This window comes from Haemaphysalis longicornis, unplaced genomic scaffold (genome assembly GCF_048455015.1).
Source record: "Haemaphysalis longicornis isolate Haplotype H1 unplaced genomic scaffold, Haemaphysalis longicornis Haplotype H1 scaffold_6, whole genome shotgun sequence".
NCBI classification, from domain to species: Eukaryota; Metazoa; Arthropoda; class Arachnida; order Ixodida; family Ixodidae; genus Haemaphysalis; species Haemaphysalis longicornis.
In genome coordinates this window covers 45,310,166-45,329,904 of record NW_027526407.1, presented here as the reverse complement: position 1 = coordinate 45,329,904, position 19,739 = coordinate 45,310,166, and the positions used below count along the sequence as shown (strand labels likewise).

Below are 19,739 nucleotides of genomic sequence, written 5' to 3'. Positions count from 1 at the left end.
CGGACACGGGTTCTGACACTTCTTGTGACACGGCTTCTGTGATCACTTGTTTTAACCCTGCCGTCGTGTACCATACTTGGAGTGCCAGTTAGACTGAAGTCGATTTGGTTTTTATTTCACCATTTGGGCCTTCCCAAGTACATTTCCTATTCTTTCTTTTGCGGATCATAAAATCTAAAAGCGGTTAAGTTTTGCTGTGGCGTGGTGGAAGTGAGACAATTTCTGGTTTTAGGAAGAATTTAGTGTCGATAACCATTTTCTCGTAGAATACAGTCTCAATTTACAGGGACTCCAATGGATGAGCAAATGACCGCAGCTTTGTAAAGAGTAGCATTTCACTCGTACATTCAAAACCAACCAATTTTGAGATTTCTCCTATGCTTAAGAAGAATTTCGTTACTGATCATGTAAGCCGTATCAGCAATGAATCACCGTCAAGTTCTGGGATCTATGAGATGAATCCCTTACATAGATATTTCTTTGAATCAAAGGTATCTCATCGAATGGCGAATGTCGGGGGAAAACATGGCGGCCCATCGAACCACAAGAGGACCCCTGCCAAAGAGATAAAGCACAGTCAAAGCCACCAGACCCGCAACTGCAAGCGCAGACAAAAACCTCGAAGGCGGAAGCCCCAAGGCTCAAGCGTGAAGTTGGGTTACTGAGTGCCGTCGCATTGGTGGTTGGGAGTATAATTGGTGAGAAAACCCTCTTTTTTCGGCTGTGCACGCCTTGTCGGCCAATTTTTGGTGCCTGCGGCCGGCATAATTTAATTTCTTGTTCGGCGGTTAAAATGGCGTCTAAAATGATTTGCTTATCCTTCAACATGCCCTTCATTTTTGGTAGGGGAAATTTTCACGAATTCTTTGAATGACAGGGAGTAGAGTATTGTAATTGCACTAGAAGAAGATTGCGTTCATATAAAATGTGTAACAATAATGTTGAAAAGTTTCTGGACAGCTTATAGCGGTACAGATAGAACGTATGCCTGCGTGTCGTAGGCCCTGCATTCAGTTGTAGTGTATTAGGCAGATGATATGGCGTAGCAGTGATATTTCTATCAAAGTGCGGTAGGAGTGGAAATATTGCTCTGCAGTTTTTGTTGTATACACACCTCCTAGGGATATATGTTGGGGGCTTTTTTTCACTAATTTATTTATAACACTTTTAGAGTGATTGACCCAGGTAAAGTGTTTGAATGTGTAATAAAAGGCGCCCAGTAGGAATTTTTTATTTTAATAGTGTCAATGGTCGTAACAACGCTGCCTGGTTTTTAAAAAAAGGAATGTACATGCTTGCTTAGGGAAAAATGTTTTTATTTTATTGTGCACAGGTTCGGGAATCTTCGTGACACCAAGCTCCGTCTTTCGGAACTCAGGCTCTATTGGAGTGGACCTGGCAGTTTGGCTGGTATGCGGAGTTTTAGCTGTCATTGGTGAGTTCGGACTTGTTTGATCGATGATTGGATGTTAGTCCATGAATAGCTGCCATATTGGCCATTTATTGCAAGCAAGAAGAAGTTAAGCTAAGCTAAATTAAGTTAAACGATGTAGTCCTTGATAACTGGTAGCTTTATTACAAGCATTTATGCTCGTTCAATGCGAAGAGAAAATCCAGAGGGTTTTAAACAAAAAAGGTATTATGAATGGGGAAATCACCGTATCGTATTTCGTATTACCCGACAGCGCCAGAAATTACCATCGCGGCAAATAAAGGCAGCAGCATGCTTTGCGTGTAGGTAAAGCGACGGGATGCTTAGGATGGCAATGTTTCAAAAAATGCGTTGCGTAGCTTCAGACTCGTGGAGCTTATACCGTGCAATGCTTTGAACGTAGGATGCTTTCATTGACGGCACAGATCACTACTGAGGGCTTGCAAAGATGGCTCTTCATATGGATTCACTAAAATAATGTACAAAATCGCTAACCATTGCGCGGAAAGCTTCAGTGTCTTTTGCCCAACTAAACACTTTGTGAGACTTATAATATGGAGAGAAAAAAACAATTTAAAATTTTATGAAACTCCCCCGAATAGATTATATACGGCACAGAGAACGAATTACATGAAGTACCTTGTTGGCAATCATCACTTAGAATGAACAGCGTGCTTTTTTTTCTTACTTTTTACTCAATCCAGGTATCCTTGAGTTCATAGGGCCTTCAGTAAACAGGAGTGCTTCATAGACATGAGAGTTCCTCTAATTTTTTTCTCATACCAAATCTTTGACGCGAACTGTACAGAGAGAGTGCCACTAAAACTGCGTTGTCAAGTAACACCAGAGGCTTTTTCTGATGTATGATTTACTGCCGCAATTTTGTGTGCGAAAAATGGAGTCCGCAGAATTCTCGTAATCATACTTTTAAATCCAGCCGCTGCATTCGCTTTTTTTTGCATTAGGCGCACAATCATCGTTTCATAATGCGCCATATGGAGCAGGTTAAACTGTAAGATTTGAAAAAGAATATTGGTTTGTCAGCCGCCGATGCCTAGAATATTAGGCCCCCGCAAAGCTGAATGCCGGCAATAGAGGGCTTAAACTCCAGCTCAGTCAGTATACTATAGTCGTAGGTGTAATGTCCCTACTTAGTGCTTTCACGTGAATAAAACAATGACCTTCAAACTTATTCTGTGCAGGTAGCAGAAAGCATAAGCTTTCCACCCAAGATGTAGAACGTTTCCTCGACTTTCTACATTTTGTTTTGTTAATTTTACTAATCTGTAGTTCTAAGAATTTCTTAGCGCCCCATGTCAAGTGTAAAAACAGATTGCTGTAGCGACATATAAATAACGACCAAGCAGCTTTGTTTCAAACATATCAATGTGATTTGATCCTCGCACTAACACTAACAGTGCCGGCATATTATTCCAAGAGGAGTAAGTAAAACTATCCAGAAGAATGCGTTCCACATCGAGCTGTACCTCTCCATGCAGGTGGGCTGTGCTACGCTGAGCTGGCGACGCTTCTACCAGCCTCTGGAGGTGACTACGCCTACCTGACGGCAACCAGCAAATTCATGGGTCGATTCGGAGATGCCCTTCCATTTCTTCAAATGTGGTGTCACTCCCTGGTACTGGACCCTATGAGCGGAGCACTTCAGGGACTCACATTCGCCAGCTACGCTCTCAGCGTTGTCTACACAACTTGCCCAGCGCCCTACGAAGTCACAGTTCTCGTAGCGCTAACCTTCACGAGTAAGTATCTTCGTAGAGGGGCGTGGAGGGATTATATTAGATACGGGAGGCTGTTACGCAGGTGCTGTGTTGGACATGTGGTGGGTCCTTGCAAAAATTCTGACCTATCATGTTACTATACGGAACATTAGAAATCAGGATCCACAATATGCGGCCTGGAAGTCGTAAGTTACTGCGGAAAGGTGGTCGTTTCGCCCACGAGAGAGCTTCAACGAGAATGCGGACAGTTTATACTCGATTAATAAGAATTAGCGAGCATGGCATCGCGACACGGGCATTTTTTCTCAGAGAAAAAAAGCATATATTACAGCCGCTTAGCCACACGATCGACACATATCACAGGCATAAAAGGAATTGGACTGCTTCATTACACGCACAAACAATAGACGATACCCCGCGAAAAAAACGCCCAAAATATTAGTAGCACTCACGTTGTCACCAGAAAAAAAAAAAGTTGAAGTAATTTGAGCAACAAAATAATGGTTTCCAGCATACAAAATTACCACGCATTGAAGAAACACCTGCGGAAATATTTCTTTGAAAAATCCAAGTGGTGCTTCTGGTGATTCGTTTGTTTCCTACAAATCTTTATTATGTAGCATGTAGACAACTCCAGGTGCAGTGATTGAATAATTTTTGTGCAGTTATTGAGGGAGAGTTCAGTATTTATCGAAGTAGGTGTGTATACATAAAAGACCGCGAATATTGAAGGAATATCGGAGAATATCGAAGAGTGATTTATGTCCAAAGTCATATGAATACATAAAAGACTGAATATCGGAGAAGTAAAGGTAATATTCAACCCTGAAAACTATTAAAGATCGCGTGAATACATCAAAATCAGCAAGTATATAAGGAATAAATGGGATTATCGAAAAATTATGAATATCGAAAGACGAATAAATACCTAAACATCAGCGAGTATCAGAAAAATATTGGTTAATGTCGAAGAATGTTGATTATTCAAGGAGGTATGAATACATGAAAGCAGTGTATATGGAAGGCATATCGGTGAATATCGAAGGACGTATGAATAGATAAAAGACAGTGAATTTCGGAGGAACAACGGTGAATATCGAGAATAGTGATAATAAAACACGTGTGAATACATAAAAACAAGGAATATGGAAGGAATATTGGTAAAGACCGCAGAGCGCGGTTGTCGAAGGGCGCATGGATATATAGAGGACAGTGAATATCGAAGGAATATTGATGAATATCGAAGAAACGTTAATACCGGGAAGGCCCTATGACTACATACAACACCGCCCCCTGAGTTCATGCTCCGTAAATAAGAAACAGTTTATATTCCGCAAACAAGTAAAACATGTAACCCCCTTCAATGTTTTTTCTCTAAACAGCGACAAATTGCCCGTTCAGGCGACAAGCCGGCGTCGGCGACACTGAAAGCAATGAACCGCCACCGCTTGCCACACACGTGACCAAAACGCCTTTCATAGCACGCATTTCCCATTACTAAAGCCCACGAAAAAGCCGGGATACAGGCGAATGTTTGGACCTTCGGAGACCCATGCAGAAACCGCGAAGGGTAATAAGCACGCGCCGCGTTGGCCTCGTCTAGCGGTGTGAAAGCGGCGAGTGAGTCGGGCGCCCCTGCGCTGCAGTACAGTTATGTGCAATAATAATTAGAAGGTCGGAAGTGCCTCATTGCGGGCGAAACACTTATTGTCCGGTCAAGAAAAAGACTGCCTCTGAAAGACGCAGGTAAAAATACATTTCAGGTCTTGAGGTCACTTGATATTGGAATCCGGGTCTGCACAGTACGAGCCAGTGCGCTGCGACTGCGCTACACCTCCATCATTTTTAGGGCGCAGCCCTGTGGCGGCCGTCTCTGGGCTGAGCCGCGTCGCCGTCGTAACGGAGTGAACGATGAAAAGACGGAATAGTGAAAGAAAGCAAAGAAAGAGAGTGCCGCGAGATTGTGAGGGGAGGGCGGTTCGCCGTGGCTGCGCGAGTTGCTCTCCGAAGGTCTCTCCGAAGTGTGTGGTAGGGGAGGGGGGGGGGGGGGCAGTATGCTGTAAGGAGGAGAGTATCGCGAAATTGTGAGGGGAGGGCGGTTTGCCGTGACGGCGTGAGCGCTCTCCGAAAGTGTGCGGTGGGAGAGGGGGGCAGTATGCTGTGTCCGCACGAGACGCTCGTCTGCGCGACGCTGGCGAAACGTGAGCGGGTCCTATGCGCGACGATGGTGTGCGTTCCCTGCCTAAGTTGCGGATCGCGGTCCCTCCCTGAGATGCACTTCGCGCCGCCGACGCAGAGTCTCATAATCGCCACCGTCGAGAGAATCCACGAGGGAGTGCTTCCTCAGCGCACTACTGCTGCGCCCAAATATCGCATTAGGAAGTATCGTAATCGGCAGTCATTTCTTACACTTTATTCCATGTAGTTCGAATACCATGTCACTCAAAAAAAACGTACTTTCCCAGCAACGGAGGAAAAATTTCTATCCCACCACATATTCCATATATACATGAAAGCAATATCTTCCTTCTACTTACAATCGGATACGCACAATGCGAAAATATATGCACAATGTATCTGCGCGCGTTCCCCGAGGTGAACCAAAATGTGTTGTCGTTGTTGTTCCTTTACTCGTGGGACGTACCCACCGAGGAAATTGCCAAGAACTGGGCGTTTTTTTGGAGTGAATGGGCTCGCTTTAGAATATATGAACCCTGAACGTAAAAGGTATGTGATCGTGCACGTGCGTGAAATTTCGACGTAATGCCACGTGAGTAGAACAGATGTGGACCACGCGCGCGGAAGCCGGATTCGAGGGAAGCTGTAGTGTGGGGCAGTCTGCTTTCCGAGCAATTTCTGCCATAAGGCAAAGCAACGGAAGCGAAGACACTAAAAACACGATATAACACTAAAGAACCCTGTCAAAGTAGTTCGCGTCAGAAGCTGGCGAAGCGAAAGCGAAGAAAGAGACGCGAAAACGATGTCGACGTAAAGATGATTATCTCTAGGCTTTCTCATTTAAAGCAAACAAGCGGAAACTTAAGTGTACAGAAAGGTTTCTTCGAAACTATTCTGGTCTGCCGTTATCATGCCAGTGTGAGAACTCCGACAAATAGTTCGCAGCAATTCAATCTCAAAACACAGAAACGTAGATCTGAGTAGAACTGGAAGCATTGCACGCAGCAGAAAATGTAAAATAGCACTCGGAGGCTTGGAATTTAATATTACAGTTCACCTAATAAAACGTGCTTCAGTGTGCGGCTATTTCAAGTGAGTAATAAATTCTAAACATTCTTTAATTGCTATTTATCTTTATTTTTAAATATTCACTGATTGAGCTGACGAATTGATAACTTTGCCCGTACGGAGGTACCAAGTTGTGCACTCCGCCTAATAGCAAACGGTTAAACGCCCTTGTGTTCGAGATTTCGGCGCATGTTAAAGGTCCCCAGGTGGTCAAAATTAATCCGGAGCCCTCCACTACGGCACGCCTCATCACCTGCGTTGCATCGGCGCGTTAAACCCTACAATAAATCAATAATAGAAAGCGGGTGTCAAGGCTTTCTTTCCTCGCGGAGACTGAGGTCGCTGGACGAAGGCACGAAACTTAAAACTACCCCAGTATGCGTGAAATCAAAAGGCCCTGGACGGTTCATTTGTCCTTTGTTTTTAGCTGCTATTCCCCGTTGCCGAGCAGATCTGCATAAATAATATTATTTTCACAGTTGGTATACCTTTTTGGTTGCAAATATTTCTATAAGATGTACCACAAGTTAGAGCCATCAGGTTGCTTGAGAAAACAAGACCGGCATTATGGTTTCGGGCTAAAAGTTGCCCACTATCCCCTCCCCATAATTTCTACCACTCTTTGTGCATGAGCATTTTTATTAAAGCAATATAAACCATAGATGAGTGAGCTTTTAATCGCTGGACTTGGGAAAATGTTTATTGAGGATATCGAATGCTCGTATTAAAAAAGAGCTGCTCAGTTAATACAAACCAATGATCTCGCTTCTCGCTAGAGATGCGAGATCATCGACCCCAGATATAACCGTCCCAAAATAGAAGCGTCAAGTACATTACTTTTTATGCACATCGTACTTATGTAGGCCGCGAATACTCTGGCTTGTGGTTCTGCAGTACGAAATGAGGCATCAGTGGCGTTCCTTTTGCTGAACCTCTAAAAACACAGGTGTGTAAGAGATTCCATGAATAACAGGACAGGAATCTTGCGTAATACAGGAATGCTTCTGTCTACCGAAGGATGTGAGCATCGCATGAACGCACCGCTGCTCATGCGGACTGTTTTGTTTGCCGTCTTTCAAGGTGTGTTTTCCCAAGCGGAAAGTAGAAAGAACTCCCTCGTTGCTCAACCAAATATTCCTGCGGCAAGAATGAAGTGAGTTGTACACTCCAAGTTGATGCCATGCTTCTTTTAACCAGCACGGTACTACTTTTGTGATAGGCTGCACAACACTTAGCCGAACTTTTGGAGAAGGTATACAAACATGTAACGGAGCGGGAAGTTGGGCAGATACTGCCTCTTTTGAGGACCATCGCCTCACCCGAAGTTATCACTCATGTGTGCATGTTGTAATTCATAAATACCATGAATAGCATGCACACCATCAAATATTGGAGCCGGGGGATAAGCATGCTTTGTATAACGACGAAGCCACTACCATGAAATATATATTTTCAACGTCGCAGCGAATTTCACCCGCAGTTTTTTTATCTACAGAGAACGCACCACGCTAGATTTGCTTACCCAAATCAGGATCCGCTTTGGTTCGGAGTTTTTTGAAACGCAACAAGAAAAAAAACTATCGTTTTGAACTGAAATTAAAGAAAAGAATTCTGTAAAGAAATCCTAGAGCTGTGGAGCATGTTGTTTTTATTTTCTAAACACATGTTTGCAAGCACTTCTACGTCCCGTCCTAGAAGCCACAAAATATTTATGCAGACGAAAGCAACCAAACTGTGGCTCACTAAGCTTTCTTTACACTGCTCATATGCTTAAGTGCATCCACCATTACTCACCCAATAAAAAATCTTAGCTCTGCAATGCTTTTACACTCAGCGTTTTAGCTTTCTGAGGTAATATACTGGGGACAACTTTCATTGCTGCAGGTCTGGCCACAGCTGTCAACTGCTTCTCTGTGAAGACATCGGCAAGAGTTCAAGACATACTGTCCAGTATCAAGTGCCTTGTTCTTATCGCCATTATAATCACCGGGGCTGCCTTCGCCTTCAGCAGTAAGTGTGAATGTTTGGTGTCCATCACAATTCTGAATGCAGTGGAAGGCCTCTTTAAAAGTATAGCGAGTTTCTGAGCAAAATATGATTAGGATTTTTTATGCTTTCAGTTTGTTTAGTTGCAATGTATTTAGAAAAGTTGACCTGGCGAGCAAAATGTCCGACTGGAATTGATTATAACCGTATTTTTGAAACAAACTGCATGATATTGGACTTTTAACCACTTTTGTGACATGCATGCATTTTTCTGAGGCATAGCAGACGCAAAAAAAAACCCGCGAAACAGTTCAACTTCAAAACAACATTGCCGTTATTCGCCCTTTTTCCCCCACCCTCCCATTTCCAAACTTAAATAGTGATATTTGGAAGAAATGTTAGGAGGCGGACATGGATACTGGAAGCTACGAAAAGTGTGTAAAGCCTTTCTAAACCAAGGAACACCATAAAGTTTTTCCTTATCATTAGGTTTAAAATATCTTACTCATACTCGCACAGTTGTTACGGAGCATTTTGTAATAGTCAACAGCCTCTCTTAAGGCAGACATCTTGCTACGCGGAAAGAACTATAAGTGTTTTGAGGTATTTAGATATTTCCCCTTACAAGTTTTGAAGACAATAAAGTTTGGTTCATATTTAAAAATGCTCATGATGAACTGCACTTGAAGTTAGAAAACATATGCGAGTTTCGCAGGTACCCACGCGTCCTATTTAATGCAACTGTGCAGAATTTGTGAAGTATTTGAACAAACTGTTAACCACCGCCCGTATAACTTGACGTATACTGCTTCACCAACATGATTTTGCCTTGTAAATCTTCAAGTAGATATGGTACAGCATAAATGTACAGCTTTTGTATTTTGTAACCAGTTGCAAGGACACAGTACTTCCCACTTCTGATTTCGCCCTGAATCCAGTGCGCAGAACTATCAGTGCTCCAAAAGTATTCCGTTTAAAGTATCAAAGAAACTGCATCTTCTTGGTACGAGCGAATGTTTAGCTCATAAAGTTTTCAGAAAAATAGAACTTATAACACGCACTTAGAAATGGCAAGCCGTTACTTTCAGAAATTATTTCACATGTGGTGGATGGACAAGTTTCTTAACAATCTTTTTTTTTCTTTTCGTTTTTTGAGGTAATCATTTCCAGGATGAAACAATTTTCAAGAAGCCGGAATCAGCGAGAGATCTAGTCGTCGCATTTTACGGAGCATTGTACTCGTACGGCGGATGGTAAGCAGCCTTTTGTTATATGTACAGCTGAACTTGCGTTATCTAGTCATCTATTTTATACCCTGAAGGCTAAGAAATATAAAATAGCCATTCAAAAAGCACCGCGAATTTCGAAACTGTGCGAATCTAAGCACTGATACATGTCTATAAGGACAAACTACCATTGCACACAACTAATATAGACATATTGCTCAGATTTACTCATGTGGCTTTCCTAAAGTAAAGAACTGAGACCGTTTGGCGGCGAAAACCACTAGTTGTGGTGCGAAAGCAGTATGCAGCTCATTAAAAATGTTCTTCAAAACACCACTACGTCTGTATTACTGTCGGGTATGTAACACTTTACTAGACAAACACAAGCAACTTTAAGGTATGCGTCAGAGTTTAGGCTGAACGTTTTTCTCTGAGGTCTTCCGGGTCATTCTCGACGTTTAATGTTCGGTTGAATAAAGTTTTTTTCTCCTCGTCTTCCGTCATTTCTTCATCACTGCGGGTAAGTTTAACTTCGTGTGTATGAAACGCTTTGCAGTTATGACGGAGTACCTGATAGGTCCGTGGTGGGTCGAAATTAATTGGGAGCCATCCACCGCGGTGCTGCGCATAGCCCATGTGTAGCTTCTGTGTGTAACACACCTACAGTTGGGAAATCTGTTCCTTCGCAGTTTTAATTATAGCAACTCCCATCTATCCACGGAACTTATGCCTCACGTTAACCCTTCAGTTCTGACGTCGTCAATGGATGCGCGCAGCTCGAATTATGGTTAGTACGTTCCCAACTTAATACCGGTGTAAACGTCAACCCTCAGTGAGAAATTAGGCCTAAAGTCGTATCGTAAGCCATAACATTAGGTACCCTGAACGTTGAGCCTGCGACCTGTCAAGTAATACGCGCAAGATTCCGAGCGCAAAATCGGGGCTACGGGTTGACGACATTAAACCTCGAAGCAATACGTAAGGCGTAATGTTGGCGTGATGAATTCAAACGGCGTTACTATAGTTAACCAGACAGTACACTACCCTTCTGAAATGAGGCGTTACAAACAAGGCATTAAAGAACAGGCACCAGGAATTTCTCGCTAAACTAAATCAGGTTGGCTCGTAATGCTTTCCAACGAAACAAATAAAACCAAGGCCCCCTCGTGTAGCCTCAAAAATGGTGGAAACGCTGATCTTCCTCGCGAGGGATTTGTTCGCTGTTGTTAGGGTTGTAGGGGTCCATAGAGATTTGGTGACGGGCGGTCGCCATTACTGAGACAAATAAAGGCTTGCTTTAATTCCAAATGGCTTCGACCTGTAGGAATAACGCAATTGGATAGAGGTCGGCCTCAAAACGTGAGCGACCAGGTTCGATTCTGACCAATCGCAGCGTTTCTAAGGACGATTGTCTTTCTTGGGCTACTTAAACGCAGAAATTTGGTCTGTCTGTCTGTCTGTCTGTCTGTCTGTCTGTCTGTGTGTGAGTCTGTCTGTGACACGATTCAGCCCCCCTGCCGAAGTGAAGCGGAAACTGCTCTATAGTCATATATACCCACAACCAAACGTAAACGTCTATGTCCGGTGTTAATGTCCACACTAGCCGACATTGCACAACATGAACAAGACATTACGCAAATATAAGACAGAAAATCAATGCATGAGTGATATTCTCAGTGTTCCTGCATTAGAAATTCACAGATGCTTTGTTTTTGCGATAGTAAATAAAATGCTGCATCAACTGCAGAAAACCGTCGCCCGCTATTGCCCACAATACTTGGTGGCATTACAAAAATAAAACGGCAACAGCGAGGATAGGTTCCGCTAGACAGGTTTCACATTCCGCTTGGAACGCTCGTGGGGTAGGGCAACGTGGTTCTATAAGCGTTGTAGTCGGGTGTCTGGATTCACGTGCGTCTCCGCCATACGGCACCGCTGGCATCGAGGCACCCAACTTGGAGCAGTGGAATGCGGTAAATTTAAGTTGACTTGAGCAAACCTCTGGGGTGTTATCTTCGGAGGAACGAGACGGAAGTGGAACCGCATGCGGGGTGAGCGGGAAAGACAAAGGATGCATTTACTTCGCAGGGGCGCCAGTCGACTATTCTCTTCCGGCGACGTTGCAACGAAAGGAGCAGATACGCGGTCAATTTTTGAAGACGATAGTCTTTTTTGGGCTACTTAAACCTAGAAATTTTGGTCTGTCTGTATGTCTGTCCGTCTGTCTGTGCCTCGATTAAGCCACCCGGCCCAAGTAAAACAGATATTGCGCAATAGTCTTATACACTCACAGCCAAATGTAAACGTCTAAGCCCGGTTTATATGTTCATACTGTCAACTTTGTTGAACAAGAACAAGACATTACGCAAATATAATACAGGAAATTAGTACACAAGGGATATTTACAGTATTCCTTTATTTAAAAACAATTCATGGGTGCTTGGTTTTTTTGATAGCACATGATATTCTACATCTACTGCAGAAAACCACCACTTGCTGTTGCCGCGCCACCTCCTGGCGGCATATGAGGAATCACGCGGCAACAGGAACGAAAGGTTCCACTAGCTAGGGTACACGTTCTGCTTGGAACGCACGTGGAGCACGGCAACGCGGTTCTATAAACCTTGTAGTCGCTCGCCTCGATTCACGCGTGTCTACGCCGTACTGCAGCACTGGCATCGAGGAACCCGGCCTGCAACAGTGGAACGCGGTAAATTCAAATCGCCTTGGGCAAACCTTTAGTGTGTTTACTTTGAGATGAGCGCGACGGGGCAGGAACAGCATAAGAGGTGAGCGGGAAAGCAAAGGGGGGCATTTCCTTGGAAAATGTCTACAAAGACTGTCGCCTTTTGATGACATTTGCAACGAAAAAAGCAGATACACGGCCAATTTTTTTTCTTGGGGAGCTTGATGTGATTGAGTGATTGTAGTGTTTAACGCGCCGACGCAACGCAGGCGATGAGGCGCGCTGTAGTGGAGGGCTCCGGATTAATTTTGACCACCTGGGGATCTTTAACTTGCGCCGAAATCTCAAACACACGGCGTTTTTGCTTTTTGCCTCCATCAGAAAAGCGTCCGCCGCGGCCAGGAATCGAGCCCGCGTCCTTACTCTGCAGCACAACTCCATAGCCACTGAGCCACCACGGCGGGTATTTGGCGGGGTCCCTTTATCAGTCAGAATAAATGAGTACGCAATTAAAAGTTGCTGAAAATACCACCGCTAGATGCCCCTCGTGGGTATCTACAAGTGCCTTATTGACACTTTCACAGTCGCGACTGCTTCTCTAGTTAGATAATTAATTACAATTATAAATTCTCATTACAAAAAAATAAATGTTCTGTACTCTACAGTACTCGACATATTATGAGCTAGGTTTCCCTACAGTGACGCCATTTCTCTCTTTTTAAATCTTGGTGCACGATAGCTCGGACACCCTGTATATGCAATGAACACTCATTAAGACGAACTCGAATTGACCATGGTGGTTTGTTCATCATATGAGAAGCCCTACCTTCCAAAAAAAGAGAGTAACACGCCCAGGTGCACGCAAATACCTTGCCTTGCTCTCATCGTTTTGTGAAACCCTTTTTCTCGAGTTGGTTTTTCTGCATTGCGTCTTGGTGGCGGGAGGGTCGCCCTCACTGAGGCATAAAAACCTCCGCTTTAAAAACAAAACCTTAGCGCTTACAGTTACTACAATGCCATTTGTCGGCTTTGCAACACCCATCTCTTGTTCAAACGGCCTTTTCGCTTGATGTCTTTTTTTCCCACGCAGTCTACTATTTTTGCAATGACACTTACCCGTTCTGCTTCGTTACAAAACATATAAAGAGGTTTGGGCCACTGGGTTAAAAAGTGTAGTTTCGATCGGTCAGCGATAATTGTTTGGGCGGACAGTATATCTGCTTTGGACTGGTAAAGCTGCATGGCGAAGATTGCAAAATCTGTAGTAGTGATATTGGGTTGAGGACAAAAATAGGCAAATTGGAGGTCAAATATTTACGGAATTTACTAACGACGGGCTGCGACCCCAAGGGATTGGATAGCTCGGAGAGGGATCAGACGAAGACGAGGGGTCACCCGTTGTTAATCTGCAATCACAAACAGAGCGCCTATCCAAAAAACGTGGCTCATCTTGAAGGAGCAAATTTTTGACGTTTTTCGTTGTGCTGGGTGAGGGGGATTTCTGTGGTATGCTCCCCCAAGGTAGTTCTTAGTCTGCCGGGGAGAGAAAATGGCTTGAGTGTTGTTTTAAAGTGAGGCTTTCTGTGGCAAATTTACTTTAGGATTTCCGAAGGTTCCTTCTGCTGTTGCTTCTGCTGCCGTTTGGCAGGACAAGCCTCTGCGTTTCATCTCAAACCAGATGACCAGATAACGCTACACTCCGCTTAACTCGCTCGCGGACCGGCGAAGCGGCTGGGGGAAGGGAAGCACCAGCTGATGCGTTAATCGCGTTATCTCTGTTTGGATAAACAGCGGGCTAGCCACAAGAGGCGTCCTCCCGATGCAAAGCGCGAATGTAAACGTGATGTTATATGTTGCCCACATATCGTATTTTCTTTGGTTGCAGGAAACAGATATGCCAAATCGCCGAAGAAGTCTCCGAACCGAACAAGAACATTCTCCGCTCCATTCTCTTGGGAATCCTGTCAGTGACTGCCATCTACATGCTTACCAACGTGGCCTACTTCATCGTGTTGGATGCCAGGACGTTCGCTCATTCCGAAGCTATTGCCGTGTCGTTCGCCACTGCCACGTGGGGCTCGTTATCAGCAAATTTCATCCCCGTAGCAGTGTCGATCAGCACATTCGGCACCCTCTGTGCGGGCTTCTTCAGCAACGGCCGCGTCATCCTGGCCGCAGCCAGACAAGGACACTTACCGCCTATCTTCTCGTGCATAACACTAGAGACGTCGACACCTCTAAGTGGAGTGATGTTACGCGGCGTACTGGCCTTGGCGTTCACCTTCATTGGTTCCATATCTTACCTGATAGAAGCTGCGGTGTTCTTAGAGATTCTGTGGGATATCGTCGTCACCTTTTGCCTCTTCACTCTACGGTACACGATGAAGGATGCCAAAAGAGTTTACAGTGTCCCGCTGCCATTAGCCGTGGTGAAGTTCGCTCTGTCTATAGCCCTTGTAGTAATACCATTACTTCGCCCTGTGAACTATATCCAATATTTTGCCATACTGGCACTGTTTCTAGGAGGAGCTGTGTATTATATTACATTCATGGTGTTCTTAACAAGTGTTCCTGGATCACGAACGGTTACTACGTTTATGCAGAAAATGCTGCTCTCCGCTCCTTGCACGAACGAGCTGGAAATAATCTTAAAAGAGAAGCAATGATTTATTATGAATATGAATTAATAGAAAAACTTTTTTGTCGTCATTTTAGCGATAAGGTGGGCATATTGCAGCGGGGTGAATTAAACTATTACATTGTTTGAAAGAAAAGGTGCGCAGGTGTAGCCAGAAGAGGTAGAGAATGTTTCTGTGATGGGAAGCGTTGTGTTGTGCAGCATTGCAGTTGTGAACTGTAAACAGAGGAAATGTCGCGTTATTTCCCTGTTCCATACATTACATTCATAGTATGAACTTCCAGGGACTGAACTCACCCGTGGTGCTTTTATGGGTTACAAGTAATACTCCAACGCGCGGCTGCGTTCCACGGGTGCCGTGGAAACCTTCCCGCACGCGCAATGAGTGCCAGAGGCGGAGATAGCTACGAGTCGTCTGCTACGGTTCCTCCAATTTCGCCGCACGCTGCGAAAGTACACAAACACTCTAGCCACGGTGCCGTAATAAAACGCATCTGTACGTAGACTTGGGGACAGCTTTCTGTAACAATGGAGAGAAAGGTGTGTGACGGGAGGAGCTAACTTTTTTGTGTTACTGCGTTAAAGTAGTTCACGCGATACTCAACCGAGCAGGTAACCAAGCTGCAGCCTTGCATTCGTCGGACCCTCAGAATCGACATAAACGCCTACCCGCCGCGGTGGCTCAGTGGCTCAGGCGTTGCGCTGCTGAGCACAAAGTCGCAGGTTCGATTCCCGGCCACGCCGGCCGCGTTTCTGTTGGAGGCGACAATCAAAAACGCCCGTGTGTACGAGATTTCGGCGCGCGTTAAAGATGCCTAGGTGGTCAAAATTAATCCGGAGCCCTCCACTACGGCGCGCCTCGTCGACTGCGTTGCGTCGGCGCGTTGAACCTCGCAATCAAGCAATCATCGACATGAACGCCTTCACTGGCTCGATCCAGAGCGAAAGTTCTGGCTCAGTCATGCTCCTCGACTTTGCAGAAGTCAAGAGACAATGCTGCACAGGCTGCGTCTTGGAGTGGCATTGACCCGGAAGTATCCCCACTCAATCGGACGAGAGGACAGCCCGGACAGCCTTCTGTGCGGTTATCCTGAGACTATCGAACATTTGCTTAGCGCTTGTCCAAAGTGCTCTAGTGACAGAAAGAACCTTTAGGCAGCATTGCTACGCTTGGACACTGGCCCTCTGTCCGAAGAAAAGATTTTGGGCATGTGGGCTGGCAGACAACAGGAAACAAAGCCTAGCCGTTAAAACCCTGCTTACATTTCTTAGTGACGCTTCTCTGCATTATCGGCTCTAGGTTGCGACAACATTTAACAGATTGCGAAACAATGTCTCCATGTCTTTTGGGTTGTTTTTTATGAACGATAATCATGTGCCAAAAAATTGGACTGTAACCATCTGATTGAGCGCCCCGTTGTATGTGAGGTTTTACGGCTTGTACATAGTTCATTTGTCGATTTCATTGTCATTTCCCATACCTTGCATGTACATTCCTTTCCCTTTTTGTTCCCAGTACCCTACACCCAGCGGGAAGTAGCAGGCTCAAGGTCACTTTCTCAGGCCGATCTCTTCTCTTTTTCAATAAACATTTACTCTCTCTCCAATAAACTGTTTCGGTTTCGGTTTCGGCGTGGAGGTACGCATTTGCTTCAATTAATTTCTTCGCGTTAGCTCCGTGGTTAATTGCGCTGAACCACGATCATCGGGTGTGCAGCCATATTAGTGTCGCCTTTCTTACGCTTCATTTGTTCCTAAACACAAGCAACGCTTTCACCTAATAAATTATACCGTGGGCGATACCATCTTGTGGCGAATGAAGTAATGATGTACTTTCCGTCCAAGAGAACGAAAGGTGAAACTAACGTACCGCTGCACTCTTGTCCTTCCAGTAACATTACTGGATCTTCCAGGAGCCAACTGAACCCTCTCACACTTCGGGAACTTTAGGGGTCTACTCAGAACATCTGCCTTGTACCGTGTGATAGTAAACTCGCTTAGCTGGCTAACCGAACGAAATGCTGAAACGACCGACAGTCCCGGTTGCGTCAATCTCACTCGGGCGTACACATCGCAGAGCACTTACTTCGTTTGTTTAGACAGCTTTTGTTTCTCAATGTTCTTGGAAATTCTATGCGGAGAACGATGTGCCGAGCTACCCGGGGGAAAGGAAGCAGCCGCAAACGAGTACGCCATGTTATTTGTTCTGAGGAGAACCTGCGCAATGCCAGCGGAGATCAGCGCTCAAATAAACCTGAAAATCTAAAAAAATATTTCTCTGTATTTCAGATATTCTGGCAAATAATCTATTCTCATTTTCAAATTATCAATGCAAGGCTGTAAAATGAATATATATATATATATAACGATATATATATATATATATATATATATATATATATATATATATATATATATATATATATATATATATATATATATATATATATATATATATATATATATTTCTGTAAAGCTTAGGCAGCGCCCAGCAAAAAATATTTATTTAACATGTCCAGGCGCGCAGCGAAATGGCCTGGTTCGGCTCCGTATCCTTGACTGACTGCATTGCCACAGAAAGTTGTCCATACTATGTTACCAAACCTCATTTTGGCACTCACAAAAAATTCAATACGGCTTCTATATCCGGGGAGTCCATTTCGTAAGAGAGGGTCGCCTCTAGGATTTTTATCCTCGCAAAGAAAAAGATCCCACGAAAAACATTGTTGCTTAAATAATACCATTCTTCATAGTTACTTGAAGATAAGTTACAAAACATTTCCAATTTTTGAGTGCATCTTTCATCCGTGCCTCGATAACCCAGTCCGTACACTTTAACACAACACCAAGGCTGCAGTGCTTTGATAGAAGAGTGCATGCGGCGAAGTGGAAGGAACCGTATGAGACGATGCGGAGCTATCTGCGCCTCTGGCAGCGTGTTTCCACACGCTTCCCTGCCCAGCGACCCACGTGACATTTGATGTCCCTGCGCGCTATTCTATTGAGCTCCTTCTAACAGAAGCCCGCCATTCAGCCTGTGTGGCCTCATTAGCAGCTCAAGCGACAAGCCACCAACCTGTGAGGGCTGATGTTTTATCTCTAACATTCCCGAAGTGTAGTCAAGGTTCTATCCTTGACAGCCACTCAGGCGCGCATGCCTTCCGCTTCTGCACTTCTACTTACTGTGATATGGAATCACGAAAACAATGCCGCGTAGGGCGGACGTCCACATCGCCGTGGAGCCAGGCCATGCGTGAACACCATAAGCTATGCAAGGCCAACAACAAACCGAGGTCCAAAGTTGACCTCTCCTTGTTTTCTACAGACAGAAAGCGTATGCAAAGGGGCTCACGGGGAAGTATTTATGAAGGGTTCCCTGGAGAACGTCCCACAAAGGAACCGCATCCCAACAATGCAGAAATAATTTTTATTGTGTTCCTTTATTGTGTCTTGCGTTGTGTCGAAGACCGGAATTATAGAGAAAAAAATGCCTCTGTAACCTCGAGGTAGTGTTTTGGGTGCTGGCGCTGACGTCCGGGGTTCGAGCCCCAACCGGGTTCACTTTGTAACTTTTGATTGCAGATATTCTTTTTCTAAACTCAGTTCTACGCATTGTGTTTGTTAATAATGTTGACTTCGCATGTTTTAGGTCACTTTAGGGTCTAAAGGTCATTAGGGTCTAAAGGTCACTTTAGGTCACTTTAGGGTCTAGCCTATGAGCCCGTTTAATTACCGTTCCGCATCGCGCAAAGAGACACGCCACGCAGGCGCTGTGCAGCGAAGCGATTGGAAATACGCCATCTTGCACTCACTGCGCATGCGCTGCACGATGTCCACAGCGGCGTTCTGGCACCCCGCGGGGCACGGACACGCGCTCCCTGTTACCTCTAAGAAGCCGAGTTCAGTAGTGGTTTCCTATGTGCAGAACAAACGTTTTATTTTATTGACCAAAAAGTGAACACGGGAACCACGTTTTCTTTTCCTTCATTATCACGATTCTCTGCTGTGTTGACAAAATAATCAACTACCGCTCTGTCTAAGTACAATTGGAAAACGCGAAGCTTTAGTCGTTGATGTCGATGCTGTGTTGTAGCTGGTGCTGGGCGTCGCCTCATCCGATTGTCCACTGTTGCGCCTCTCAAGGCGGAGCTGCCGAAGCTCATTAGCCCGGTTACGAACCTCAGGAGTTTCTTCACGTCGCTTAACCTCTTTCTTTTCCACAAGACGAAACTGCGGGTCCTCCCGACGACCACGAGCGCGTTAGCATGCCCGCTCACGCTGACGTTGTTCAAAGGTACCCTGCAACACTTTTCTTAACTTTCTTAAAAATCTTAAATGCTTGCAGAAAGTAGTCCCCCAACATACTCAGTACTTATATTAGGGGGTCGCAAAGTACCTCAGCCAAAAAATAACTGCTCTGTGCCCATTAGATAACTTGTAAACTCGCTCGAAAGATCCTTCTCTCTTTCCCGGTCTTGACGTTCTTCGATCACTCGAATTACGTCCCTAAGACCATGCAGCGGCTGTTGGCCGGTTTTCTTTCAGTTGCAGCAATGAACGCTTTTCGATAGCAACTTTTACAAAAGCCACAAAAATAAAGCACAAATGGAAGGCGTATCTGGTACGACGAGCAAATCTCGCAGTGCCGCTCAGTGCTGACGATAACTATAGCTTTTGCAGTGATTCCAGACGAAAAGGAAAGGGTGAAATCGCTTATTGAAAGTGTTGCAGGGTCCCTTTAAAGACATCCTGCTCCTCCTATGAACGAACCACACGCGGTGTACCC

General features: G+C 44.8%; 1 protein-coding gene across 1 annotated transcript in view; it reads left to right on the top strand.

The window, feature by feature from the left end:
• LOC144142555 (b(0,+)-type amino acid transporter 1-like) overlaps positions 1 to 17,287 on the top strand; it is a 31,958-nt gene extending 14,671 nt beyond the window's left edge. Inside the window, exons 4-9 of the mRNA XM_077674143.1 lie at positions 492 to 698; positions 1,334 to 1,435; positions 2,932 to 3,192; positions 8,302 to 8,427; positions 9,560 to 9,656; positions 14,201 to 17,287. Coding sequence (XP_077530269.1) covers positions 492 to 698; positions 1,334 to 1,435; positions 2,932 to 3,192; positions 8,302 to 8,427; positions 9,560 to 9,656; positions 14,201 to 14,981 — 1,574 coding nt within the window. The 3' untranslated portion in view covers positions 14,982 to 17,287. The remainder of the gene's footprint in view (positions 1 to 491; positions 699 to 1,333; positions 1,436 to 2,931; positions 3,193 to 8,301; positions 8,428 to 9,559; positions 9,657 to 14,200) is intronic.
• Positions 17,288 to 19,739: the final 2,452 nt, after the last annotated feature.